Genomic DNA, 26,955 nt, shown 5'->3' on the forward strand with positions numbered 1-26,955 from the left:
TTGGCTTCGGTCACGGAAACCGGGAAGACTTGCCAGCTGTGGCCAGCACCTGTTGGAACGGGTAGGGTGGAAGGCAGGAAGGCTAAGAGTAGGTGGAGTCAGAGCCACAGATGGGTGGAGCCCAGTGGCGGAGAAGGGGGTGCGGTGGGTGCAGTCTGCCCTGGGTGTTATCACTGAGGGGGGTGACAAAATTGAGGTTGTTTTTTTTTAAAAAAAATGGGCCCAAAAAACTTTTTAGGAGTGACATGGTGGCTTCGGTGCCTGCAGGTTCAGTGCTTCCTAAAATGGCAGTGTGGGACTTGTGTCTGCTTACTGCCACTCCCCCAGCCGCCCTACAGCTGAGGGGGAGGCGGGGCTCCAAGCATCAGAGGCTCGCCCCGCCCTCATGGGCAGCTCGCCCCACCCCCGGCTGCAGGACACCCCCCCACACCAGGCACCCAAGTGGTTAGCTACGCCGCTGGCGGAGCCAACGGATTGTGGTTGTGTCTCCATCCTCCCTGCTGAATTATATAAGGCAGCACTGAGTCTAAGGAGGAAGGAGCTGGCTGCCAGACCATCCCCTGAGAGGTTGTGAGTATGGAGGCAGGCAGGCGGGAACTGGCTGAGGTTGGTGGGGCAGTTCTCCCCATTGCTCTAGTGGATCAGCCTCTATTGGCTAATAGAGAGCCAGTGTGGTGTAGTGGTTAAGAGCGGTAGACTCGTAATCTGGTGAACTGGGTTCGATTCCCCGCTCCTCCACATACAGCTGCTGGGTGACCTTGGGCCAGTCACACTTCTCTGAAGTCTCTCAGCCCCACTCACCTCACAGAGTGTTTGTTGTGGAGGAGGAAGGGAGAATGTTAGCCGCTTTGAGACTCCTTCAGGTAGTGATAACTCCTCTTCTTCTACATCCTGGTGGTATTGCATCCCTGGCAAAATGGGGCAGGCCAAAGGCTTGCCAGTGGGGGCTGCACAGCTCCCAAGTACCCCTGAAAAAAGGGACAGCCCATTTTTTCCAAGCCAGATCGCAGCAGCCGTTTTGGGCATCACAGCCTTGCTCTCTGCACGCCATGCTTTTGCCTCCAAAAAAAAAGAACTTTTTGGGGGGGTCGTGATCTTTCACAGCACCCAAAAATGTGCTTTTTGGGGGTCACTGTACAAGATTTTCCTGGGGAAAGTGTCTTTTCAGGTTGAAAAAGTGCCGCACGGGTCACATAACTCGCCTGGGAGTGCATCCTGGAAGTCACACATTCCCATTTTGGGTCTGGAAAAGTTGGACGGTATGAGAGTGGCTGAGGGCAGAAAGGGCAGCCCATATTTGCCCATCAGCATGTGTGCACATGCGTACAGAGAGCTTTGTGTATGCATTGCAACTTGCGTACTTTGCAGCCCTGCATGGTTGCTTGGTGTTGTTGTCGCTGCCGTCAGTGAGCCTCTCGTATATGTTGCAGCTGGTGCAGAGGGAAGTGAGGGGCAGATGGGGCTTGTCAACCTGGGAAAGTAGCTCATCCAGGAGAAGGAAAACTCTGATCCTAAACCTCCGCTGCCCTGCGGGGTATCTTCAGGAGAAGAAAAGGCCAAGGTGTGAACCCTACAAAAATCTGGAGTGGAATCCCTAAGGCGGTTGGATGGTGCCTTGTACGCCTCCTTCCAGCAACTCCTGCAGCCAAGCTGGTACCAAACATCTTGCTCTGCTCTTCTTTGCAAGACCAAGAACCGGGGTCTTGTCATCTGCACAGCCCAGGAGCTCCATACGCACTGCCGTGGCTTGCTCCACGGAGAGGTCACTTTGAAGCCACTAACTTAGCCGTTTGACTTCATCCCCAGAGGCGCACTACATTGTCTCTTGTGAAAGGCGTATGCCAACAACAAAAAACATAGGTTTAGGAGCATCAGGTCCCACAGGCTGATGCAAGTGTCTAGACTTAATACAACCCAAGGCTATTTTTCATCATCTTCTTTGAAATACAAAATTGTAATTGTTTTAATTCAGACCATGGGACAACTTTGTAAGTATAGACCATGGTTTCCCCTCTCTGTATGTTTTATTTCTGACTTAGTAAATATCCTATATTCTTTACTGGCGATTGTGACAACTTACCCCTTTTTTTTTTTTTAAGTGTTATTTCATTTCTCCCCCCCAACTTGTTTGTTGTTGTTAAAATTCAATACAAAATATTGGGGAGGGGGAAGAAAGGTGAATACTATATCAAAACTAATAATAATAATAACGTGTCAGCCAGCTGCTGTGATCTGCCCAGTTGTGATTGGGAAGAAAGAGATAGTTTTAGTTTGCAGAGGGAAAAGGAGGCAGGGGGTGGAGACCCCTTTGTACCCTCCCTCTTGCTCCCTCTGGCCTGTATCTCACAGGGCCAGGTATCTGCCTGCATTTGCATGGGCAGGTCAATGAAAAAATGCTGGGAACACGGCATGGCAGAGCTGGCAAAGGGAACAATGTGGCGCAAGTCGAAATTCTGGGGAAGACGGGGCAAAGCAACACCTATAGTGGTGTGCCTGTATGGACTTGCAAAGACAGCAGCTCTCTGTTGTTTTGCAAGTGTGAGATGCATATGCACAGCAGGGCAGATTTTAATATGGCTGTAAGCAGATCCAAGAAGCCTCCCCATTTGCCATCAGCGGTTGATCCAGGAAAGGTCCTCTTCTTCTTCTTCTTCTTCTTCTTCTTCTTCTCCTCCTCCTCCTCCTCCCCCCTCCTCCTCTTCCTCTTCCTCTTCATTAATTGTGTGTAGCACTCTACATCTGAAGATCACAGACACATTTCCTTCATTCTGTGCAGGTATTTTATTTTCAGTATAAACAGGTCTCCGTTTTTGCATCTATGCACACACAGAGAGAGAGAAAGATAGAGAGAGAGAATGCAAAGGCTCCTGTTTCCAAGAAGGAGGGGGGGAGGTGTTCTGATCTCTCCACCACTTTTGATTGTTCTCTGAGATGAGGAGGGGAGGAAAAAGGGAAAACCAGGACATTCCCGGATCAAATCAGAAATTGGGGTAGCTTCTGTAATTCCGGGACTGTCCCTGGAAAACTGGGACACTAATAAATTGGAATGATGTGTGGATAGGCTGGTAGAAATCCCCCAATGTTGCATCTGTCACATATTGCAGGATACACCTGTAAAAAGTAAAAGAATACAGGCCAGGTATTTGTTCCCACCACTGCTGACCTGTTGAGGGGGTTGTCTCTTTGGCCTCCCCTCTTCCAGTTTCCGGGAAGCAGACCGGAAGTCGCCAAAGGCTTTGCCATCAGGAATGGAGAACGACCGAGTCTTCAACGACTTGTGGGAGAAGACTGACGCAGCCTCTGTCGCGAGCAAGCCCTCTTCGGACAAGGACCCGGTAGGTGCTAAAAAGGAGGGCAAGGAGGGTGGAAGTGGGCCTCATCTGTTCTCACACAGGGGCAAAGTAGAAGCATAGCCTTTGAGATATGAGGTTCATTGGCAGCTAACACCCTTGTCAGGTCCCCTAGCCCTACCATTAGGCAGAGTGAAGTGATTGCCTCGGGCGGCATATGCTGGGAGGTGGTGGTGTCCCTCAGTTCTTCCTCCTGAGTTTTCTGACCATACTCTTCTGTTGGGAAAGAGAGCTTGCCCTCCACCTGTATAACCACCCTGCTGATCTCCCTCAGTGGCAGTGCAGCACTTCATTGGCAGGATTTGCTACTTGCTGAATAGGGGTGTGCGCGCGCCATTTTGCCTCAGGCAGCAAAATATATTGGGCCATTGATAGGAACAAAAATAATGGTTTTGTTTTGTTGTTTTTTAAGTCAAAGAATGAAATATCTTAAGGATTCCATGACAACCCACCAAGGGTTCTTTTTCCTTGTCTTCTGATTGCAGATTTTTGGCCACTTTTTGCCATCACATGACCAAAGTAGACTCCAACAGCATGAGGGCTAGGAACTTGACCTCTAAAACTTGACCTCTCAGAAATTCCAAGAAGAGCCTATCGTGCTTAAAAGCTCCTTAAAAGCTTTGATTGTTTAAAGTGATACAATACTGCATTAAATTTATAGTGTAGACGGGAGTTAATTTTCTCAGTTTTTCCAATCTTAAATTCAGTCCTCCACATTTCTTCAGCAATTTGCATTTAAAAAACAAAACACCTCATCACAATAAATCCGCATTGCAGTGCATTTTTCTGCCAGTAAACACATTTTGTAGGCAGGTTTGACTAATTTGCAAGCAATTTTCTCCAACATAATGTGTGTGTATGTGTGATGTTCTCATTAATGTGTGCAGGTTTATGCAGATTTCTCCCTAACAAATGCATTTTTGAACACCATGTTTGGTTGGAGAACTGTGTTGCAAAATTCGGCGAAGTGCAGCTTTTGAAGGACAACTGTGTTTCAGTTTGCGGATTGCAAATTAGTTAATTTCCCATTAAAATACAAACCAAATCAAATTTCCCCTTGTCGCTGCTTACGGCAGCATCTGGAGGCCCAGAGGTTCCCAGTCCCTGAAGCAGGCAAACCTTTGATCTGATCCAGTAGGACTCTCCTAATAAACGCATGCCGTGATCTGAGCAATGCTACCACATTCCAGTTGTCACACCCGCCAGTACAAAGCTTCTTATTTTGTGTCAGGAGGAATTTGAGCAGGCGGAGGTGGAAGGGGGGAGAAGCAGGACTTTGTTTGACCCTGCCTGTCCCCTCAAGGTGGCCTCATGTTCTTCCTATAGGCTTGAGAATGAGTTTCCCAGGCCCTTCCCTGTCGTGAGTTCCTGCTTAGGAACAGAGCTCTTAAAGAAGCAGGACGCCATTTCCAAGGGAGGCTTCTTGCAGACATCTCTTGGGCGGGCGATACAGTGTAACTGTAAGGCTGTCGTCATGCCGAAGTTTGTGTGGCTGCCAGTAGGGGGCAACTCCAGATGTGGTGACAGATAAGCAGGCTGGTGAGCAAGCCGGCAGGTGGCCAGTGGTCCAGGTGGGTAGTTAGGTGCTAGGAGGTGCTTCAGTTTGCAAAGTGCTCTCTGAAGCACTTCCCAACCCTGCTTGCTGATTGGATGGGCTATGAGGTGAGGGGAGATTTGGGCCTGCTATGAAATGGGTGGGCGAGGGAGTGGATAAGATGCAAAGAGAGGAGAGGTTGGGGAGATGTAACCCGCCCATCTGACTGGGTTGACTCAGCCACTCTGGGCAGCTTCCAGCAGATAGATAAAGGTAAAGGAACCCCTGACCATTAGGTCCAGTCATGGACGACTCTGGGGTTGCGGTGCTCATCTCGCTTTATTGGCCAAGGGAGCCGGCGTACAGCTTCCGGGTCATGTGGCCAGCATGACTAAGTCGCTTTTGCCTAACCAGAGCAGCGCACAGAAACGCCGTTTACCTTCCCGCCGGAGCGGTACCTATTTATCTACTTGCACTTTGACGTGCTTTCGAACTGCTAGGTTGGCAGGAGCAGGGACCAAGCAACGGGAGCTCCCCCCCATCGCGGGGATTCGAACCGCCGATCTTCTGATCGGCAAGTCCTAGGCTCTGTGGTTTAACCCACAGCGCCACCCGCGTCCCTTCCAGCAGATATAAAAGCATAATAAAACATCAAACATTTAAAACTTCCCTATATGGGGCTGCCTTCAGATGTCTTCTAAAATTCAGGTAGTTTATTTCCTTGACACCTGATGGGAGGGTGTTCCACGGGGAGGGCACCACTACCGAGAAAGCCCTCTGTCTGGTTCCCCTTTTTGCAGTGAGGGAACCGCTGGAAGGCCCTCAGTATCTGGGCTGAACGATGGAATAATAATAATAATAATTATAGTTTTAGAAATGTGGAGAACTGAGGACTAGGGCAACGAGAAGCTGAGAGAAGCCACATTTTATAGATTCTCCCCTCCCTAATGATAGATGATGATAGATAGATAGATAGATAGATAGATGATAGATACATAGATAATTTATTACTGTCGGAGACCAGCTTATAAAACACACTTGGGGGTACAATCCCAGAAGGAAAACAAACATTTAAAACATTGTACAACAATAAATTTAAAATTTATAAATGTGATAAGCGTATAGACACTTAAAACTTTAAAATAAGCTACCATAGAGAGTGTGAATTCCTTGGCATTCCCAGGCAGGGCCAGGAGAGATACCCTGTCTAAAATCCTAGAGAGATGCTGCCAGTCAGTGTAGACACCATTGGGCTGGATGGTCTAAGGCAGCTTCCTAGGTTCCTTTTGCAAAAGAACCTCAGCTGCTTCCCAAGCCAAGGCTGGCTGGTGTTTCCTCCTTTCTGACAACTGTGGTGTTGTGCAAACAGTATTTGATGGATGGCGTGGAAAAGCTTTGTGTGGTCTCCTCCCACCCCCCTGCCTCAGCTCTGCCCTTGTTTCCTTTTGTGGGCTGTTTCTGGGCTTTCCCTGCCAACTTAGTGTCCTTATTGTATGCAGGATCATGATGGATTAGCTTCTATTGTTACCACGTAAGCACAAAGCGCAGCAGCAGCAGCAATATCCCCTGCGGCCAGAGCTGGAACAGCATTCTGGCAGCAGGTCTGGAATTCAAGTTAAGCTTCCCGACTTCAAAATCCTCAGGACAGAACCACTTCTCCCAACAGCGTCAATTTTCCCAGAACAGTGGCAGGGGGAAGCTTCAAAACCTTAACTGCATTCTGATTTCCTGATCCTGTTTCCTGACCGCAGATATTTTCAGGGCACTCCATAACTATTTTTAAAGTTTATTTAAAAAAAAAAAAAAAAAAAGTTGGGAGATGCAACCTGGGCTGTCCTGCTTCATGGCATCCCAGCCTTTGAAGAAATATGTTGATTTGTATGCCATAATAAATCTGCGAATTATTTGCAGTGTGGCAAGGCTCTTTGGTGCAGCAGACCTATGTGGTTAAAATAATCTTTTGACTTGGGGAATGTTTAGCTCTGTCATCTACACCTTCCTCTTTTGAATTCTTCCTTTTAACGTCGTCTTTTTACTTGCCACGTCCCAGTGGCAGGCAGGGCCATGGGCAAAAGTGAGCAGGGCAAAGGATGTAATGGGTGCACCCTTGTAAGGTAAAGGTAAAGGGACCCCTAACCGTTAGGACCAGTCACGGACAACTCTGGGGTCATGTGGCCAACATGACTAAGCCACTTCTGGCAAACCAGAGCAGCGCATGGAAACGCCATTTAACTTCCCACCGGAGCGGTATCTATTTATCTACTTGCACTTTGACGTGCTTTCAAACTGCTAGGTTGGCAGGAGCAGGGACCGAACAACGGGAGCTCACCCCGTCACGGGGATTCGAACCGCTGACCTTCTGATCAGCAAGTCCTAGGCTCTGTGGTTTAACCCACAGCGCCACCCATGTCCCTGCGCCCTTGTAGAGTAGGCTAATTTCTACACACGCTCTCAGACACCCATATCTCTCCTCCATCCAGGAAAACTAAAGGCGTTATCAGAGTTGAAAGACACAAGGCAGCCTGGCCAGAAAAACCCAAGGAAGGTGTGAAGCTAGGCTGGTGAGGGTGTGGTTTAGAGAGAAGGGGAGTGGCCTGGTGAGGGTGTGGTTTAGACAGAAGGGGAGTGGCCTGGGAAGAGTTCCAAGGGCATTTTAGAGAGGCCTGTATGGTCAAACGAAAGCACAACTCCAAAACCCAGCATTTGTAGTATGAAAAGCTATGGGATTTTCACAGGAAGTTTTCAGGACTTGCACAGGTTGGAAGTGAAGCGGTATGTCTGCCCCCAAACCTTTGCAGGCAGAAACGTTACAATATCAGGTATAACTCCCTCAATACAATAGTGAGTGCAAATCATCGTAAATGCACAATAAAGTTGGTTCCAGAGAGAGAGAGAGGTTGTGCTGTATGGGAAAGTATAGAACCGTATGGAAAGCCCCTTAGTGTTCTAGGCAATGTCAGCTGAGCAAGACTGAATCTCTCATGCCTTGCCTTTCAGTGGCTGGGATTTCTCGCTGCTAAGCTCTATAAAACTCTCTGTTGCAGGCTTAGTTTCTCTCCATGTTGAGGGCTGCTAAAATCCTTCCCTCCCCTTAAGCTGCTATTAAGCTCCTCCTCTGCCTAGAAACGCAGGCTGCTTTCTTTTCCATCCTCCTTTAACCATGTCGTTCCACAGAACTCCTCTGGCTCCCAGATCCAAGGTCTCCATTCTCCACTCCTAGGGTTGGCCGACCACAAATGTTCAGCTTTGTGGGGAAGAAAATAAGCCTCCCTCCAGGATTTTTTTTCAAACTCTCATCATTCTTTCTTTAAATGAAGCAGAGATTACAAAAGCTTTCGGCTTCCTTACCCTGAGGATAGTTCCTTCCAGGTTGCCTCACTGAGGACTAGAAGGCTTGCTGCTGCAACAAAATGAAACGAACAACCTGCATGGCTTCTAATCCCAAATTTCAGAATTTGAGAGTGGTCCTAGGCCTGTGTATGTTTGTAGACCAAGGCAAGGGAAACCCTGAGGGCCAAATGTGGCCCTCCAAATCTCTCTGTCTAGCCCTTCCCAGGACAAACATACCCCTAAATCTCCCTGAGTGCTTTAGTCAGGCTGGGAAGCATCCTTGAACTCTGAAAATGCCTCTTGCTGTTGTATGTAAGGTAAAATTTACATCTGTTGCTCTGCCCACTTTTGCCTCTGGCCCCGCCCACTATTTGCATGTGGCCCCAGAAGTCTGCGCAGAAGGGGCCACAGCCCTTTGGTTGAGAAAGCTTTTAACCCTGAAGTCTTTTTTTAAAAAAAGAAAAAAGTTGCATTTAATTTGCTCAATTTGTCATGGATTTGTTAAAATTTTGGAAAATCAATTAAAAAAAAATGTTTTTAAGATAGTAATCTACCTTGCAGGACTGTTGTGACACGGAAAAGGTTTGTAAATGTTTAAACTGCTCGTTTTCCCTTGTGCCTCTGATGGTTTCAGTCACAGTTTTTTGTTTCTGTATGTTTTGCAAGTCAGCATCTCTTGTTCTCTTGTTTCTCATGACTGTACTCTCTCCAATTGCCTGTTTGTATCTCATTGCAAATATCCATATAACCAGCTATATTATTTCTTCCTGTGGATGTAATATTCCATTGCCAGCCTTGGTCTGGTTCGGTTTTCATGTGTTTGTCTCATGAAGTTCTATTTTGTTATTGGGGTTATAGGGATAATATTCAATAAAAATACTTTCCAGAGAGAGAAAGAGAGCTTTCCTACTCCTGTTATAGCTCTTGAGAGCCAACCATCACTATGAGCTGCGCCAGGAAAGAAGGAACTGGCAAATTGGGAATCGGGATTCCACATAGGAAGCTGCAGTCTTAAGGACTAGAAACCTGAAGCGACGAAAGCAGTATTCTCAGGAAGCCAAATTCTGGCACTTGAGTTCTAAGCTTGAGAAACAGAGTTGGAGGACAGACAACATCCTGCACATGAGCCTCTTTCCAATGGGATGGATGTTTGTGGCCTAATACTGTGTTCTTGTTCTTTCGCTCTCTGCCCAATGTCCACCCAGATCCCACCCTCGGGCCGGCAGTCACCAACAAAGAATGTGGTGAATGGAAGCCCCTCCAAGTGCCCACGCTTTGCTAAAGTGCGGAACTGGGAGACCGGATCGGTGCTCAACGACACTTTGCATCTGAAGAGTACCATGGTAAGTGAGGCTGGCATTTCCCAGTATGTTGGGGGAGGGGTTTCTGCTAATGATTCCTTCTATGTTGTTCAAAGAAGTGCCTGCACTTTGGAACTCCCTGCCCATTGAAATCAGGCCAGGCGCCTTTGCAGTTTTCAGCACCTTCTTTAAGGGGCGGGGGGGAAGGTTTAGGCAAGTCTGTGTTTTACTGCGTAATTTTATTTTCTTATGTACACTGGTATCTCTGGTTATGAACTTAATTTGTTCCAGAGATCCGTTTTTAACCTGAAACTGTTCTTAACCTGAGGTACCACTTTAGCTAATGGGGCCTCCCGCTGCCGCCGCGCAATTTCTGTTCGCATCCTGAGGTAAAATTCTTAACCCGAGGTACTATTTCTGGGTTAGTGGAGTCTGTAACCCGAAGTGTTTGTAACCCGAGGTGTTTGTAACCCGAAGTACCACTGTATATATATTTAAAACGGCTGTTTCTGTTTATATTTTGATTTTTTTTTTAAGTTAACTTTTTTAAAAAAGAAAAAATATTGCAGTTCTTTTTCTCCCCCACCCCAACTTTTTGTTTAATTTTTGTGACATACGAAAATGTGTACGCACTGAAAAAACAGGTGACAAAAAAAAACCTTAATACAGAATTGCATAAACAAATAACAACAGCAAACCAGTATATCAGAAAAAACCAGTCTGAGTGTGAGGTGTGGATGGCTGAGATAGCCAAAGATCTTCAAAGATATGAAGGGCTGTCACATGAAATATGCCGCAGGCTTGTTTTCTGCTGCTCCAAAGGGGAGGACCCGAACCAACAGATATGTATGACAAGAAAGTAGGGTTGCCATATTCCAAAAAGTGAAAATCCGGACAAAGTTGTTGAGCTTTTTTTATGGGTCAAAGTTCTTCAGCTTTTGGGGGGGGGAACATTTTGGGAGTTTTAATGGATTTCTAAGGCTTCTTTAAAAAAACCCACCCTACTTGCCATGCGTCCAGGTTTCCCCAGACATTTTGCCAATTCAGTGAAAATCTGCTCAGACGTCAGGGGTCCAGACCACATAACACTGGTCTTGAAAGACCTACATTGGCTCCCAGTACATCTCCGAGCACAATTCAAAGTGTTGGTGCTGACCTTTAGAGCCCTAAACGGCCTTGGCTCAGTATACCTGAAGGAGCATCTCCACCCCCATCGTTCGGCCCGGACACTGAGATCCAGCTCTGAGGGCTTTCTGGCGGTTCCCTCACTGCGAGATGTGAGGTTACAGGGAACCAGGCAGAGGGCCTTCTCGGTAGTGGCACCCACCCTGTGGAACACCCTCCCACCAGATGTCAAAGGAAAAACAACTACCAGACTTTTAGGAGACATCTGAATGCAGGGAAGCTTTTAATATCTGAAGGACTATTGTATTTTAATATTCTGTTGGAAGCTGCCCAGAGTGGCTGAGGAAACCCAGCCAGATGTGTGGGGTATAAATAATAATAATAATAACAACAACAACAACTATTATTATTATTATTATTATTATTATTATTATTATTATTATTTCGCTGACCAATTCTTTGACGTTTCTGGGAAAACCAGGACTTAATGGCAGCCCTACAAGAAAGGAAGGGACGTGAGTGGAGCTGTGGGTTAAACCACAGAGCCTAGGACTTGCTGATCAGAAGGTCAGCGGTTCGAATCCCTGTGACGGGGTGAGCTCCCGTTGCTCGGTCCCTGCTCCTGCCAACCTAGCAGTTTGAAAGCACATCAAAGTGCAAGTAGATAAATAGGTAATGCTCCGGCAGGAAGGTAAACGGTGTTTCCGTGCGCTGCTCTGGTTCGCCAGAAGCGGCTTAGTCATGCTGGCCACATGACCCGGAAGCTGTACGCTGGCTCCCTCGGCCAATAAAGTGAGATGAGCGCCAGAACTCCAGAGTCGGTCACGACTGGACCTAATGGTCAGGGGTCCCTTTACCCTTTACCTTTTTACAAGAAAGGAGATTCTGACTAAACATTAAGAAGGACTTTCTGAGGGTAAAAACCATTCAACAATGGAATGGATTCCTTTGGAAGGTGGTGTACTGTCAAGGAGCTGTTGTGACCAAGCGTTCTTCCGCTTCACCCCTTTTCCAGGTGACTCCCTGCAGTGAACAGGTCTGCATGGGTTCCATTATGATGCCTTCCCAGCACGTCCGAAGACCTGAAGAAGTCCGGACAAAGGAAGAGCTGCTCCCACTGGCGAAAGAGTTCATTGATCAGTATTATTCCTCCATCAAGAGGCAAGTCTTGCACAGAAAAGGTCTGGGACCCTCCTGCTTGGCAGGGTGAAAAGGGTTCTCTACCAGAAACCATTCAGATTTCTGAAAATAGACCCATTTCTTTATTCCTATACTGGGAAAGTGTGAGATGCAGATGCTCATTCTTGTGCATATTATACAATATAGGCTGCCTTATACAGAGTCAGACCATTGTCCCATCTAGCTGTAAATCTTGCTCTCTGAATGATAGTCAGAACAGTTGTACCTTGGAAGCCAAACGCCTTACGAGTCAAACGTTTTGGCTCCCAAATGACGCAAACGCCGAAGTGAGTGTTCCGGTTTGTGAACGTTCTTTGGAAGATGAACGTCCGACGCGGCTTACGCAGCTTCCAATTGCGTGCAGGAAGCTCCTGCAGCCAATTGGAAGCCGCGTCTTGGTTGTCAAATGTTTTCAGAAGTCGAATGGACTTCTGGAAGGAATTCTGTTTGACAACCAAGGTACGACTGTAATTCTGCAACCAAGGTACGACTGTAATATCAATATATTGTCCAAAACTGGTTTGAAGTCCATATTGTGATATCGGTTTCATAATTTTTGACCTGGAAATATATTGTGAATTGTTCTGTTTGTGTGTGCGCGTGCGCGCGTGTGTGTGCACGCTATGCAAAAATCACAATGTGGTAGAAACCTTGAAGCCAGCCAATGCCTCTACATAGCTCCATCCTTATTTCAGACATCATGATATATCACAGTGTTTAGCTGGTGATATTTTGAGATGCTGAAAACCAGATATCTTCCATCCTCAGTCTTGGAGGCAACACTATGTCCATCAGATGTTATTAAACTCCAACAGCCACCATCCCTGCCCATTGGCCATGCTGGCTGGTGCTGGGATCCATAAATGTTGGATTCTAACCACTGGAGACCACCACCTTGTCTCCTCTGGGTCTGCATTGGTTGCCAGCCACTCTACAGGATTTCAGGTGGGGGCATTCCCAGGGAATCCTATTCTTCCCATGGTGGCAGCCAAGAAGCAGATAAACAAGAAGAGTTCTTACCAAGTAATTTTATTCATTATTCACAGAGAGACACAAAGGAATGTAGTCTCCCAAAGATAATGATGTTGCTCCCAGTAAAGTCCCACTCCCTCTGTCTCTCCTATTCTACATCACCCCTGTGTTGGCTAATCTGAGCTTTCTGTTCTACCACTCTCAAAGCACGCCTGGTCCTGGGGTGGGGTGGGGGTCAGGAATGCTTTCCAAAGACACTGGGTCTGTAAGTTGTCTCTCCCCTGGTGCTTCTTATTCCTGCTGTTCCTCTCCCAATATTTCCCAGCTTCTCCCCTCTTCAGCCTCTGAACTATGACCTTCTGCAAACCACTGTTGTAATTCTATACTGTCCTCCAGTTCTTGGGAAGATTCAGGAAAGGGGGGGCAGTCCCCACCAGTCCTCCTCAGTACAGCCCCTGATACCAGCCCTACTTGGAGTTGTCAGGGATTGAACCTGTGGTCTTCTACATGCAATGTGGATGCTCGACCAAGGAGCTGCTGCCCCCCCCCCACGCACATTGAAAATGGGATTGCCCACTTGCAAAACGTAACCCAGATTTGCCCATCACATTGGTGTTGTTGTTGACCAATGACTGCTTCTGTATAATCCTGCACTGGCAGGTTCGGCTCCAAGGCCCACCTGGAGAGGCTGGAGGAAGTCACCAAGGAGATAGAAGCTACAGACACCTACCAGCTGCGAGACACAGAGCTGATCTATGGGGCCAAGCATGCCTGGCGCAATGCCTCCCGCTGTGTGGGCCGTATCCAGTGGTCCAAGCTGCAGGTGAGGTCACATATGGTGTGTCAGTTTGCATTCCTTAGTGCAGAAAGTATTGATCTGATGTGTAGAGATCTTTCGTAGTCTACTTAATTCAAGAGGGTTCTGGAAGCTTCTCTGTGTGAAACAAGGTTCATGGTGTTTGGGTTATGCCTTCAGAGAAGCTGAGTACAGCTGGCTTAAACTGGTTCTCTTATCTCTTTCTGTCATAGGCCAGAAGGAACTTAGGTTTCACTCATTTTCTCTTTCTATCTCTTTTCCGTCTGGTGTGGTGTTCTGTATGCTTAGTGTTATGTTTTAGACTTATTGTAAGTATTATAAGTTAAGTCTGCTGCAACTGGATTTCTTATGGACAGTGCCAATCCTGAATGTAAAACCAGGATTTATGTACCTTGCTCATCTTTGTTCCTGTCCGTTGAACTCCGTTCCCTTTGAATCCTTTCAGGTCTTTGACGCCCGGGACTGCACCACGGCCCATGGGATGTTCAACTACATTTGCAACCACATAAAGTATGCCACTAACAAAGGGAACCTCAGGTGTGTGGTGTTTGTAAGCCTCTTAGTAGGAAAAGCTGGAGATGACCTCAGAGCCAGCGGTGGGCTGGGCTGGAGGCAAAAGGGAATTTATCTCTCTCAGATAAATAAATCCAAATCCATCCAAGTAAGCCAGGGATAGGAAAGCTTTCTTGTCTGTTGAGGGCCACATTCCCTCTGGGATAATCTGATGGGGGCCGAGAGCCAGCAGTGCGAAGATTTGGCCCTTGCTGTCTATCTGGATAAATATCAGTGTGGAATGTTCAGGGGTCCAGGCAGGCCGGCCCCTTTTCAGTGTACTCCATTGTCCTCTCCCTCTCCCCACAGGACATTGATTGTTTGCAGAGGGGCTTTCGCCCCACCTCCTCCATCAAGTGTCCCGCCCCTTCCTTTCTGACCCCGCTCAACCCCTCACTGTTCTGTTCTCCTCACGCTTTCCACCTTTCCTTCCAGGCTCCCCAAGACCACCGCATGAAATTAGGCAAAAGGTTGCAAAGAGCCAACCAGGCTCCAAGTTGCACCAGGCATCCAAAGCGCTGCGATGCCACTTTAGGCAGACATGGCTTCCCGCAGGCACCACTGGGAACTGTAGTTTGTTAAGCGGGCTGGGAGTTGTTAGGAGACCCCTCTTCCCTCCCCTCAGAGAGTAGTATAACATGGAATATCTCCTCACAGGAAACGCTGGGAACTGTAACTCTGTGGAGGAAATAGGGGGTCTCTTAACAACTCTCAGTACAGTGGTACCTTGGTTCTCAAACGCCTTGGTACTCAAACAACTTGGAACCCAAACACTGCAAACCCGGCCCGGAAGTAAGTGTTCCGGTTTGCGAACTTTTTTTGGAAGCTGAACGTGCTCCGTTTTGAGTGCCACGCTTCCATTTTGAGTGCCACACTTCCGATTTGAGTGTTACGCTGAGGTCTGTCAGTTTTTGCTATTTATTTTTTGTTTTTGTTTTTGCAGCTTTTTGTTGTTTTTGTGACTGTGTAGAACTCAGTTCAGCTAGTGATTGATTGTGTGACTGCAGTACATTGTTTATTGCTTTCATTTTATGGATCAATGGTCTCATTAGATAGTAAAATTCATGTTAGATTGCTGTTTCGGAGTTGTTTTTAAAAGTCTGGAATGGATTAATCCATTTTGCGTTACTTTCTATGGGAAAGCGCGCCTTGGTTTTGGAACGTTTTGGTTTTGGAATGGACTTCCGGAATGGATTAAGTTTGAGAACCAAGGTACCACTGTCCCCTTAAAAAAAACAACTACCTTTCCCAGAAGTCTCTGTGGGAAGCCATGACTGTTTGAAGTGGTAGACCAGTGCCTCCCAGCCTTCTACCCTAACCAGTTCCAATGGGCACCAGCCGCCACTGCTCCTTCGCCAGTCTGAGCCTGGCAACCCAGCTGCTGACTTTTCACCTGTCTCCCCAACACCTTGAACTCTACTCTTGGGGACTGCTAACACCCAGCCCCCTTTTCCCTTTTGACTTTTGTAGGTCGGCCATCACCATATTCCCCCAGAGAACGGATGGGAGACATGACTTCCGAGTCTGGAACTCCCAACTCATCCGCTACGCTGGCTACAAACAGCTGGACGGCACCTTCCTGGGAGACCCGGCCAACGTGGAGCTGACTGAGGTCGGTGCACGAGGAAGAGGGATTTACACTCCTTCAGTCTCCTAGCCATTGTAGAGAACTGTGATCATCTTATTTATTGCCATTATCATCACCAGATTTTATTGGTCAACCAAATATGGGTTATAGCCGAAAACAAAAAAACAAACAAACAGGCAGGTCTCAAAGACGTGATTAAAACATTATTATGCACATCACAGATAAAAACACAAATGGAGGAAAACTCAGAGCTCAAACAAGACTCTCGGGTTTTCCTGAGCTGAGAGGCTTTTATCACAAACTTCGCTGTGCTAAACATAACTGGTTTCTTTGAGCTAGACAGCAGGCAATTGATTTTATCAATACTATTATTTTATTTTATACAATTTATACGCTGCATGATTGTTTAAAAAAGACCTTCATAGCTGCTTACAGAAAAGATAAAATAATAGCATCAATTAATAACAATTTAAGACTTTCAAAAAGTAAAATAATAGTAGACTGAAAGCATATTAAAACTTGTATTAACTTTCTAAACATCTGGGTAGGCTTGTCTAAACAAAGTCTAGTCCAAAGTCTAAACATACTTTCCAGGGAACTCTGGGAATCGTAGCTCTTTGAGTAGAAGAGGGTCCTCCTAAGAACTCGCAGCATCTCCCAGAATCCTTTGAGGGAAGCCAGAATTGTTCACAGGGAGCTCTAGGAATTGCAGCTCCTCCTCATGCGAGAGCTGTGCCTGGCTGCTGGTGTCCTGCAGCATGGATCATAACAAATCAGTCCTCTTTTCTTTGGATGCAGATCTGCATACAGCAAGGGTGGAAGCCACCCAAGGGCCGCTTTGATGTCCTGCCGCTCCTGCTCCAGGCCAATGGCAACGACCCCGAGCTCTTTGAGATCCCACCTGAGCTAGTCCTAGAAGTACCCATCAGGCACCCCAAGTAAGTTGAAATGCCTGTCTTTGTTGTTTCACCCCTAAAGAAGTTTGGGGAGCCTTTTCGGCATTGGCAATGGCTGTGGGCATCACCTCAGATAGGGGATCTAGTTGCATCCTCATTGATCTTGCTGTGTGCACATGGAAAGGGACACAGGTGGCACTGAGCCTCTTGGGCTTGCCAATCAGAAGGTTGGCGGTTCGAATCCCCACGACGGGGTGAGCTCCTGTTGCTCTGTCCCAGCTCCTGCCAACTTAGCAGTTCGAAAGCATGCCCCAAAGTGCAAGTAGATAAATAGGTACTGCTGTGGCGGGAAGGTAAACGGTGTTTCTGTGTGCTCTGGTTTCTGTCATGGTGTTCCTGTTGCACCAGAAGCAGTTTAGTCATGCTGGCCACATGACCCGGAAAGCTGTCTGCGGACAAACACTGGCTCCCTCAGGCTGTAAGTTTGTGTTCCCGATTCAAAGTGTCTCGTCTTGCCCTGCCCTTCCCTGTTTGCAGGTTTGCCTGGTTCAAAGACCTGGGACTGCAGTGGTATGGGCTGCCCGCAGTTTCCAACATGCTACTTGAAATCGGTGGCTTGGAGTTCTCAGCCTGCCCCTTCAGCGGCTGGTACATGGGCACCGAGATCGGAGTCCGCGATTACTGCGACAACTCCCGCTACAACATCCTGGAGGTAGGAGAGAGCCTCTCATGAGGGTTTGGAGCATTTGACAGTTTTGCAATTGTGACAATATCTCTGTAAGGCAGGCCAGAAGGGGGAAACCAAGGTTGAATAAGAATGGCCTACTTGCAATGAAATCCCAGTCAGGATTTGCTGGTAAAGAGCTCTCTGTGCTACAGTTTAGACCTCAGTTTGTAAAGATCTATTGCTTTTAAAGATCTCTTCTTCACAGACCATTCCCTGCTCTTCTCCACAATCTCTTCAAGTCCTTTTGAAATGACCAGGAGGTGTTTTTTGAACTGCGACCCGATTCGCAACGTAACACTGAACCATGGTCAAAGTTAACCGTGCTTAATGTTAACCAAAGTTAACAAACCACTGTTAAAGCTGAGGCTATTGGCAGACTTAAACTTTGGTTTATTACATTGCGAACTAGTTAACAGCACCAACAAGACCAGCCAAACCTTGGGAGCAGTTTGAATTTGATCTCCAATCTTCACTAATGGCTCTGTAGCTTTTGGGAGGTGGCAGCTCCTTAACCGGAGGAGTTCCAAGACTGCACGTGACAGTAAACTATGGTCAATGTTAACTAAAGCTAGTAAACCAACTGCAGTCTTTGAGTAATAATAAACCATAGTTAAGCTGCTGGCCTGAATTCACACATAACACTAAGCCATGATTTAATAAACCATCATTTAATAAAACCATGGTTTAGCATTACCTGTGAAATAGCCAATGGAGAGAGTATGTGTGTGCTCTGCTCACTTGAGCCTCTAACCCCTCCCACCACTGGCCTGTGGCCCCCAGAAAGTTGGGCAGAAGGGAATGTGGCCCTTGAGCCGAGAAAGTTTCCCCACCCCATGCAGGAATCCACAACTTTGGATATTTTGGGGGAGAAAACACTTTTCGCTGTTGTTTCGTTGCAGGAAGTTGCCAAAAAGATGAACCTGGACATGCGGAAGACCTCCTCGCTCTGGAAGGACCAAGCGCTGGTGGAGATCAACATTGCTGTTTTGTACAGCTTCCAGGTACTGGGAAACACATCTCCCCAAATGATGGCCAATTAGCCAACCGGTCTTCCCTTGAAGACCCTTTCTCCATGTGCCCCACCCCCTGATAGCCTTGTGTGACGTAAATACCTGTTTTGCTTAAAAACCCTTTGACCTGGTCCTCCCACTCCTACAGAGCGACAAGGTGACCATTGTGGACCACCACTCGGCCACGGAGTCCTTCATCAAGCACATGGAAAATGAATACCGCTGTCGGGGAGGTTGCCCAGCTGACTGGGTGTGGATTGTCCCACCCATGTCTGGTAGCATCACCCCCGTCTTCCACCAAGAGATGCTCAACTACAGGCTGACACCGTCCTTTGAGTACCAGGTACACAATCCACTTCCTGACTTGCGCCCACCATGCCCTGCCATGTGGTTCAGTATCTCTTGCCCACTAGGAGGTGTTGTCGTCAACTTGCTGCAGAGGATGTGGTGGGAGGCGCCGGTTGGGGACGCCCCAAGGGTATTCCCAGGGGAAGACGGCTCAGAGCCAGGGGATTGGTGGTGGGATGGCGATGAGTGGCCAGTGTCAGGCTTCCTCCCCCCATGGCAGTAGATTAGCAGAACAAAGGGAAAGGAGTCTTCTTACCAGTTAGAAAATTTAATAATCACAGCGAAAGAACAAAGAACACACCTCCTAGAAATGGCAGTGTTCCCAATTAAGTTCCCTCCCCCCTCCGTCTCTAGTCGCCCACATCACTCCTACATCTTGTAATCTGATCTTGTACCCTCTGCGCTTTCTGTTCTGATACTTTCTGAACTATTTGTGTTTTTGGGGATGGGGGGTGAATGCTGTCCAGAGACTGTGAATCTGTTAACTCTCTCTCTTTTAGTGTTTCTTCTGCTAGCTGTTCCCCATCCAGTATTTTCCAGCTTTTGCCTTCTGAACTATGCCCCTCGGCATGCCACTGTTCCATATCTATACTGTCCTCCTGCTCCTGGGAAGATTCAGGATCAGGAGGAGGGGGTGGCTCCCACTATTCCTCCTCTGTGCAGCCCGCCTCAGCACAGTCCCTGACAGCCGGGGGGGGGGTGGAGGAGGAGGTGTCAGAAGCTGGAGGCGCAACAGGGTTTGGTGAGCAGGAAGAGTCTGTGCCAGAGAGCAGTTCAGACTCTGAGGCTGAAGCAAAGTTGGGGAGGAGGGGGATCAAGAGGTGGCTGAAGAATCCAAGGAGTCTCCTCCTGCTGCTGTGACCAGATCCCCTTCCCTCCTGGTCTCTGAGAACGCACAGAGAAATGAAAAGAGCAGAGGAGAGATTAGCTGTGTGCAGATGCAATTTGAGACTGCATGGGGAAACCCTGGAGAAGAGGAACCTTAGAGAGGGGAGGGAGGGTGGGACCTTCATTCCTCGTAGCTGGGTCATCGGGGCAAGACCTACTGGGAAGGATTGTCGAGACCACTAGGCCTGAGCTGTGTTTTGGTTTCCTTGAATAGTTCACTTCATTGCCATTGGTGGTTGATTACTTTGGTGGTGACCTGTGTCTGACTCCAGCCCTCACAGGTGTCCAGCAAGTCAGAGGTCAGGAGATGCTGAATAGCTAAGGCGCTGTCTAGCAAGGAAGGGGAGGCCTGCAGCTAAGTGGAAGAGCAGAAGGTCCCAGGTTCAATCCCTGGTATTTCCAGTTAGGCCTGTCAAGGGGGAAAATCTCCTCCCTGAAACCCTAAACAGCCACTGCCAGTCAGTGTAGGCAGTACTGAACTAGATGGAATCATGGTCTGACTCCATATAAAGCAGCTTCCACTGCCCCTGCTTCAAAACCTTGAGGACTGGAATCTTAGCATTATTTTAAAGGGACAGGTCATAGCTTGGTGTCAGAGCACCTGCTTTGCATGCAGATGGTCCAGGGTTCAAATCCCGGCACCTCCAGGTAGGGTCTGGGGACAAATATCTTCTAGCTGAAACCTGGAGAGCTGCTGCCAGTCAGTGTAGACAATGTTGAGCCCAATGGACTGGTTGGTCTGGCTCAGTATATGTGAGGAGTTAACAGGGAGAGCAGCAGTGAGGTCCTGATCCAAATTGTGTCTTTACAACACCACTGCTTACCTTGGGACAGTGAAGTCTCTGGTTTTGACCACACAAATATACTGTACTCGAACCAGCTCTGGCTGTGGGTGTGACAGATGCCCCCTTCAGTTTGAGGGCTTATTTTCTTCCCTTTCATCTGGGGTTCTTTTCTTTTCTTCCCAGCCCGATCCATGGAACACCCATATCTGGAAAGGCATCAACGGCACTCCCACCAAGAAGAGAGCCATTGGGTTTAAAAAGTTAGCCAAGTAAGTGAACTACGTTGCTGGGTCTGCCGGAACTAGTAAGGGATGATGGAATCACTCAGCTTGTGGGGTGCTGCAGTATGGCTACATCCACACCATACATTTAAAGCACTATTATACCACTTTAAACCATCGTGGCTGTTCCCAAAGAATCCTGGGAGCTGTAGGATAGCTATCCCAGTGTGGCAGTGTGGTGTAGTGGTTAAGAGCGGTGGACTCGTAATCTGGTGAACCAGGTTCGCTTCCCCGCTCCTCCACATGCAGCTGCTGGATGACCTTGGGCCGGTCACACTTCTCTGAAGTCTCTCAACCTCACTCACCTCACAGAGTGTTTGTTGTGGGGGAGGAAGGGAAAGGAGAATGCTAGCCGCTTTGAGACTCCGTAGGGTAGTGATAAAGCGGGATATCAAATCCAAACTTTATCCCGGGATAGCTCTGTTTGGTAGAGCATGCAACTCTTAATCTCAGGGTTGCGGGTTCGAGTCCTGTGTCGGGCAAAATATTCTTGCATGGCATGGGGTTGGACTTGATGACCCTTGTGGTCCCTTCCAACCCCAACGATTCTATGATTCCAGGAAGGTTCAGCCCGCCATCTTATTATTTTTTTATTTATTGAATCTATATACCACCCTATACCCCGGGGGTGTTGTGTGTCTCAGGGCTGCTCACAGAATAAAATCAAGATATAAAACCTCAAATTACATAATAAAAATAAAAAAGACAACCCAAAAAACCCCCGCCCCCCAAAAAACACATTTTAAAAGGGCATAGGATGTAAATCAAACACTATCACTGTGCTCTGTTCTGGGGAGGGGGCGGTTTCTTCCAATCCTACAGAGCAGATTTTGGGGAGGCATGTGGACGTGTGTGGGGTGGAGAGGTGGCAATCCCCACAGGGCTAGCAGGAGTCTTTGTCTTGTTTCCCCTAGCACACTAGGTTAGTTGAATCTGGCCCCCAAAAGTCGAGCTCTGGCTGGGAAAGAAAAACGGGAAACCAAAGGTGGAATGGAGTATCCTGGAGAAGGGCAGGGGTGGCTGGCTAGAACCCTGAGCAGGTGCACTCCTGTTACAAGGAGAGAATAGGCTGCAGCGTTCGGTTGCAGCTCCCACACACACATTCCTAATCGCCATCCCTTTTTCCTGTCTTGTCTGTTCAAGCAAATGTGCAAAATTCACTTCCATCTCTTCGAAATGTGCCTTCCCTTTGTTGTAGGAAACACACACACAAAAAGGACTGTGGCTGGAAAAATCCCTGACGAGGAAGCACAATGCACAATGCAAGTTGTTTGCAAATGAATATATATATATATATATATATATATATATATATATATAATGCGAGGTCACTACAGAATTAATTCACCTGGGATGGCAAAATCTTTTGAGCCAGCCTTGCGTGGTAATCAGACCATTTGTATTCAATCCACCCCAAAAGTCCGGCCTGAAAAATAAAACTAAATCAAACCTTTCTTGTTTATTGAAGATTATCAGAGCCACCCGTTGACCCAGTTAAGTTGCATTTACCGATGTCTCTCTGGGGCTTGTGAGGCATTTCTCAATCATTCTGAGAGCTTTACGGGGCGCCATGGCGATTATCATTTGGGTGGAAATACCTTTCTACCCTTCTGTATTCTTTTGATTTTAAGCTGTGCGCAGAGTAAGCTGACTCTGCTTCCCTTTAGAAGGCTGCCAGCATTTTCTTTTATTCTCAGTGACCTTTCGTGCTTCTTCCCTGCCTTCAATTTATGCAAATCGTTTTTGTAAGCACCCCCCCCCCCAAAGAAGCGGGTGAAAACTGGTGTTGATATAAGCTGCACACACAGAGACATGCTCCCATTTTCTAGGGAGAGAACGAAAAAAGTATTAGCGCACTTGAGGAAAATTCTGAGGTTTGCAGTGGGGGCAAAACAATTGCTTGAAAAGAGGATTGGACAATGGCTATGTTCTGCCTCCACCATCGGAGGCAATATACTTCAGAATAGGTCAAGGTCAAGGACCCCTGGACAGTCAAGCCCAGTCAAAGGCAACTATGGGGTTGCGGCGTTCATCTCGCTTTCAGGCTGAGGGTGCTGGCATTTGTCCACAGACAGCTTTCCAGGTCATGTGGCCAGCATGACTAAACCGCTTCTGGCACAACAGGACACCGTGACAGAAACCAGAGTGCATGGAAAAACGGTTTACCTTCCCGCCACAGTGGTACCTATTTATCTACTTGCACTGGTGTGCTTTCAAACTGCTAGGTTGGCAGGAGCTGGGACCCAGCAACGGGAGCTCACTCCGTCACAGGGTGTGATGGCCTGGGAATCCTATTCAGAGGCTGAACCGGAGGAATCCCAGCCTGCACAGGGGTCCCCGCCTCCAGGGCCGGCTGAACTGGGGCAGGGCCTTGATTCTGAAGCACCTGCACCTGTGCCGGATCCTCAGGAACAGGCACCAGGTGAATCCACTCTGGCTCTGGAGGTGGTTGAGGACTCAGTGCCTACAGGTGAGTCTCCCCCTGGGTCCAGTAACCCTTCAGCCTCTCCTGAACTGCAGAGACTCAGGGCAGAGAGGCGAAGGGAACTGGTTTCTCCCAGGAGGAGTGCTCGCCTTAAGGCCAGGAGAGGCGGGTCTCCTGGGGGCCGGGACCGCCCCTGGCCTCAGAGAAGATAAAGGCCAGCCAGCCCGGTCCCAGGTTGCGGGAGCAACGTCGTTGAAGAGCTGTTTCGGCCAGCATCCAGTCCTGTTCCCCCAGAGTTCCTGTCCTTGCCCGGCTTCTCGCTGTGGACCCTGCTTCACCCGAGGAGGACTGTCTGCCGACCCTCAACTCAGGTCCTGGACCTCGCCCCATGGTAACCTCCCCCCTGGACCAGCACACAGGGATTCAAACCGCCAACCTTCTGAATACCATCTACCGAAAACCTAGGAAGAGAAGAGTGCTATTGCACTCAGGACCTGTTTGTGGGCTTCCCACAGGTATCTGGTTGGCCACTGCGAGAACAGAATGCTGGACTCGATGAGTCATTAGCCAGGGCTCCTAACACAGACATGCCAATAAACTAGCCCAGTAAGATTCAGCCAAAGCATACACCTACTTGCAAGTAATTGATCAGAGGCGTTTGCTGTTAAGAGAGCATCTTTTCAATGACTTGAAAATGTCATTTTTCACCTGTGCAAAGTTTGTGTGTTCATAGAGTCATAGTTGGAAAATACCCTGATGATCATCTAATCCAACGCCATGCAATGCAGGAATACGTAGCTCTCCCATACGAGGTTCAAACCCACAACCTTGGCATTGTCAGCACCAGACTCTAACCAACAGAGCTATCCAATTGGTTGGGGACCTTCTGTCTGTATCAGAGGGCATTGGACTACAGTTCCCATCATCCCTTGGCATAGGCCATATGGGCTGGGGCTGGTGGGAATTTGAGTCCAATGACAATGATGAAGAGTTGGCCAGACGTTGGAGATATGCTTCAGAGATCCAGATTGTGGGGAGCTCCGAGAAATTAATAAATACAATTTGGACTATAATTTGATCTTTTCTTTTTTTTAGTTTTTCATTTTTAATTGAAGTATTATGATTGGATATATTAATTGGATGTTTTTTATTGGAAAATCAATAAAAATGATTTTTAAAAAAGACTTGGCCAGACACTGTACCCACCCCGGCTCACTCAGAGAGCCAGTGTGGTGTAGTGGTTAGAGTGTCCGACTGGGAGCTGGGAGACCAGGGTTCAAATCCCCTGGATAATCTAGGGCCAGTCAGTGCCGCTCAGCCCTAACCTACCTCACAGGTTGTTGTGAGGATTCGGTGAGGAGGGGGAGAACCATGAATGCCCCCTTGAGCTCTTGGGGGGGGGGGAGATATGGGAGATAAGTGCAATCAGTTGATCCAATCATACCTGCAAGATGTATGTTTTACCCATGTCTCATTGAAATGTAGGGACGCGGGTGGCGCTGTGGGTTAAAGCCTCAGCGCCTAGGGCTTGCCGATCGAAAGGTCGGTGGTTCGAATCCCCGCGGCGGGGTGCGCTCCTGTTGTTCGGTCCCAGCGCCTGCCAACCTAGCAGTTTGAAAGCACTCTCGGGTGCAAGTAGATAAATAGGGACCGCTTACTAGCGGGAAGGTAAATGCCGTTTCCGTGTGCGGCTCTGGCTCGCCAGAGCAGCGATGTCACGCTGGCCACGTGACCCGGAAGTGTCTTCAGACAGCGCTGGCCCCCGGCCTCTTTGAGTGAGATGGGCGCACAACCCTAGAGTCTGTCAAGACTGGCCCGTACGGGCAGGGGTACCTTTACCTTTTACATTGAAATGTTACATTCTTAAGTGTGCACTTCTTAAATAAGTCATAGGTGTAGACCTAAGGAGCATCTGAAGTCAATTCACCTTTACTTGGAAGGTTTCATTCAGTGCTTGTGGTTTTCTTGCTATAATCAAACACATGGGTGCACACCTACCTTTTAATGTATTGAATGCAAACTCCACCCTGCATATGCAAAAAAGTAGATAAAAATGTTGAGAGTAACCAGGAGGAAAGATCAGATCAGCTTCCCAGGTCCATAAATCTTCCTTCTTTTCCCCTGTCCTCCTAGGGCTGTGAAGTTCTCTGCTAAACTGATGGGGCAGGCAATGGCAAAGAGAGTCAAGGCCACTATCCTGTATGCCACGGAAACTGGAAAATCCCAGGTCTATGCAAAAACCCTGTGTGAGATCTTCAAGCATGCTTTTGATGCCAAGGTAGGATCCTGGCTGTCATTCCAGAATTTAGCTCAACTTCTCCAACTCTCCAGCAAGGAGCTGAACTGCTTTTCTTCGAGGGCAAAGACATGTAACTTTTGACAAACCGTTGGGCTGGTCTGAAAGGGCCCAGCCTGTGTTTAAGAAAGCTTTTCCTCTTTAAGATCAAGCTTTGGCAGGTGGTTGGGGGGGCGGCGGCGTGCTGAATGGTTCTGCAAATTTGCAGAAGGCACTAACTGGCTAGTCACCATTACCTCCCTCACCTCTACATAAAACTGTTCATGTTTTGTTTTATCCGTAAGGCAAAGAAATAAATGGATAAGCACGCATTTAAAAGCTAGCCTGTCGTGAAGCCAGGAAAAGTCAAAATACAACCATGCACTGCATTTATATGTTTATTTGTGTGTTTGTTTGATAAAATTAACGCTGGGCGGTAAAGAACAAAACCAAAAAAAAATCGGCACTTGGTTCAAGGGTGGGCCCACATACAGCATGTTACAGTAATCAAGCCTTTGGGACTCCTAGACATTGTTTGATTCCAGTTCCCACCATCCCTTACTGTTGGCCACGCTGGCTGGGCCTGGCGGGAGTTGGCAACATCTGGAAGGCCACCACAGGTCATTCCATCCTGGACGGCTGTCGGGATCCTTCCCACGAGCCTCTCTGTGCCTTTTTTCTCCAGGTGATGTCAATGGATGAGTACGACACTGTCCACTTGGAACATGAAACTCTCGTGCTGGTGGTCACAAGCACCTTTGGCAACGGAGACCCACCAGAAAACGGGGAGGTAGGAGGGAGATTTTCCTTGTTCATGTCGTTGGGTTAGGTTGACTGAGTCTGCAGATCTTTCCCTGCAGCAGAAAGGCCCAAATTTGTGATTGACGATAAGAATGAAATGCAGGTCCCCTCCAGATCTCGTTGGCTTCAGGAAGATAGTAGTCTCATGTGCCTTCAGATTACATCCTAAAATGTTGGCTTTGTTCTTGGCAACTTGTTATGGTACTTCTGGAAGACTTGACGTGTGGCTGGGCGGTTCTGCTAGCCTGTAGGGAAAGTAACCGTTCCAGTATTGGTCAGCTTTTGCACTTAGACGCCATGAAATCCTTCTCCCTGCACCCACTTAAAAAAAGAGAGGTCCAACCCAGCCCATATTTTTTTAGCTTTAGCTATATTAATGTTTTCTGCTGGAATGGAAATGTTGGTGGAAGGTTTGAAGGCAATGCTGGGAGATGATCCCTAGCTGGTCAGTCCTAAGCACCACCCACAATGCGAAAGACCTTCTCCTCCAAGGAATACTACTTGACCATTTCCCCCTGCTGCACTGAGGGCTTTTGGAGAGTTGAAGTGCAAGTTGTGGTGCAGTTCATTTGGGGAGGGGGGTCTGCCCTTGTTGAGCAACATAAGAAGCTTCCTAATTCTGATCCCCAAGTCCAGATTTGTGTTGGATTTTTTTCCCATCCATTGGAGCCTCAGCTTCAAGATCTGTCCTTCCAGTGAACACTCAGGACTGATTTCCTTAAGAATGAATAGGTTTGATCTTCTTGAGAGTCCCATGGACTGCAAGAAGAT

General features: G+C 47.9%; 1 protein-coding gene across 6 annotated transcripts in view; it reads left to right on the plus strand.

Moving 5' to 3' along the window:
- NOS1 (nitric oxide synthase 1) overlaps positions 1-26,955 on the plus strand; it is a gene marked incomplete at its 3' end in the record, with an annotated part of 178,291 nt that overhangs the window by 124,530 nt on the left and 26,806 nt on the right. For 5 of the 6 annotated variants that reach the window (XM_083417445.1, XM_083417446.1, XM_083417444.1 and 2 more), the window contains 13 exons: positions 3,203-3,335; positions 9,420-9,557; positions 11,656-11,801; positions 13,452-13,614; positions 14,054-14,145; positions 15,631-15,772; positions 16,547-16,686; positions 17,182-17,356; positions 18,271-18,372; positions 18,530-18,724; positions 20,586-20,671; positions 25,242-25,386; positions 26,069-26,173. In XM_083417445.1, the coding sequence (XP_083273571.1) occupies positions 3,203-3,335; positions 9,420-9,557; positions 11,656-11,801; positions 13,452-13,614; positions 14,054-14,145; positions 15,631-15,772; positions 16,547-16,686; positions 17,182-17,356; positions 18,271-18,372; positions 18,530-18,724; positions 20,586-20,671; positions 25,242-25,386; positions 26,069-26,173 (1,762 nt within the window). Of the gene's footprint in view, positions 1-2,656; positions 2,777-3,202; positions 3,336-9,419; positions 9,558-11,655; positions 11,802-13,451; positions 13,615-14,053; positions 14,146-15,630; positions 15,773-16,546; positions 16,687-17,181; positions 17,357-18,270; positions 18,373-18,529; positions 18,725-20,585; positions 20,672-25,241; positions 25,387-26,068; positions 26,174-26,955 lie in introns of those variants that run through there. The other variant, XM_083417448.1, reaches the window with a different exon arrangement.

This window comes from Podarcis tiliguerta, assembly GCF_965153285.1.
Source record: "Podarcis tiliguerta genome assembly, chromosome: 16".
NCBI lineage: Eukaryota > Metazoa > Chordata > Lepidosauria > Squamata > Lacertidae > Podarcis > Podarcis tiliguerta.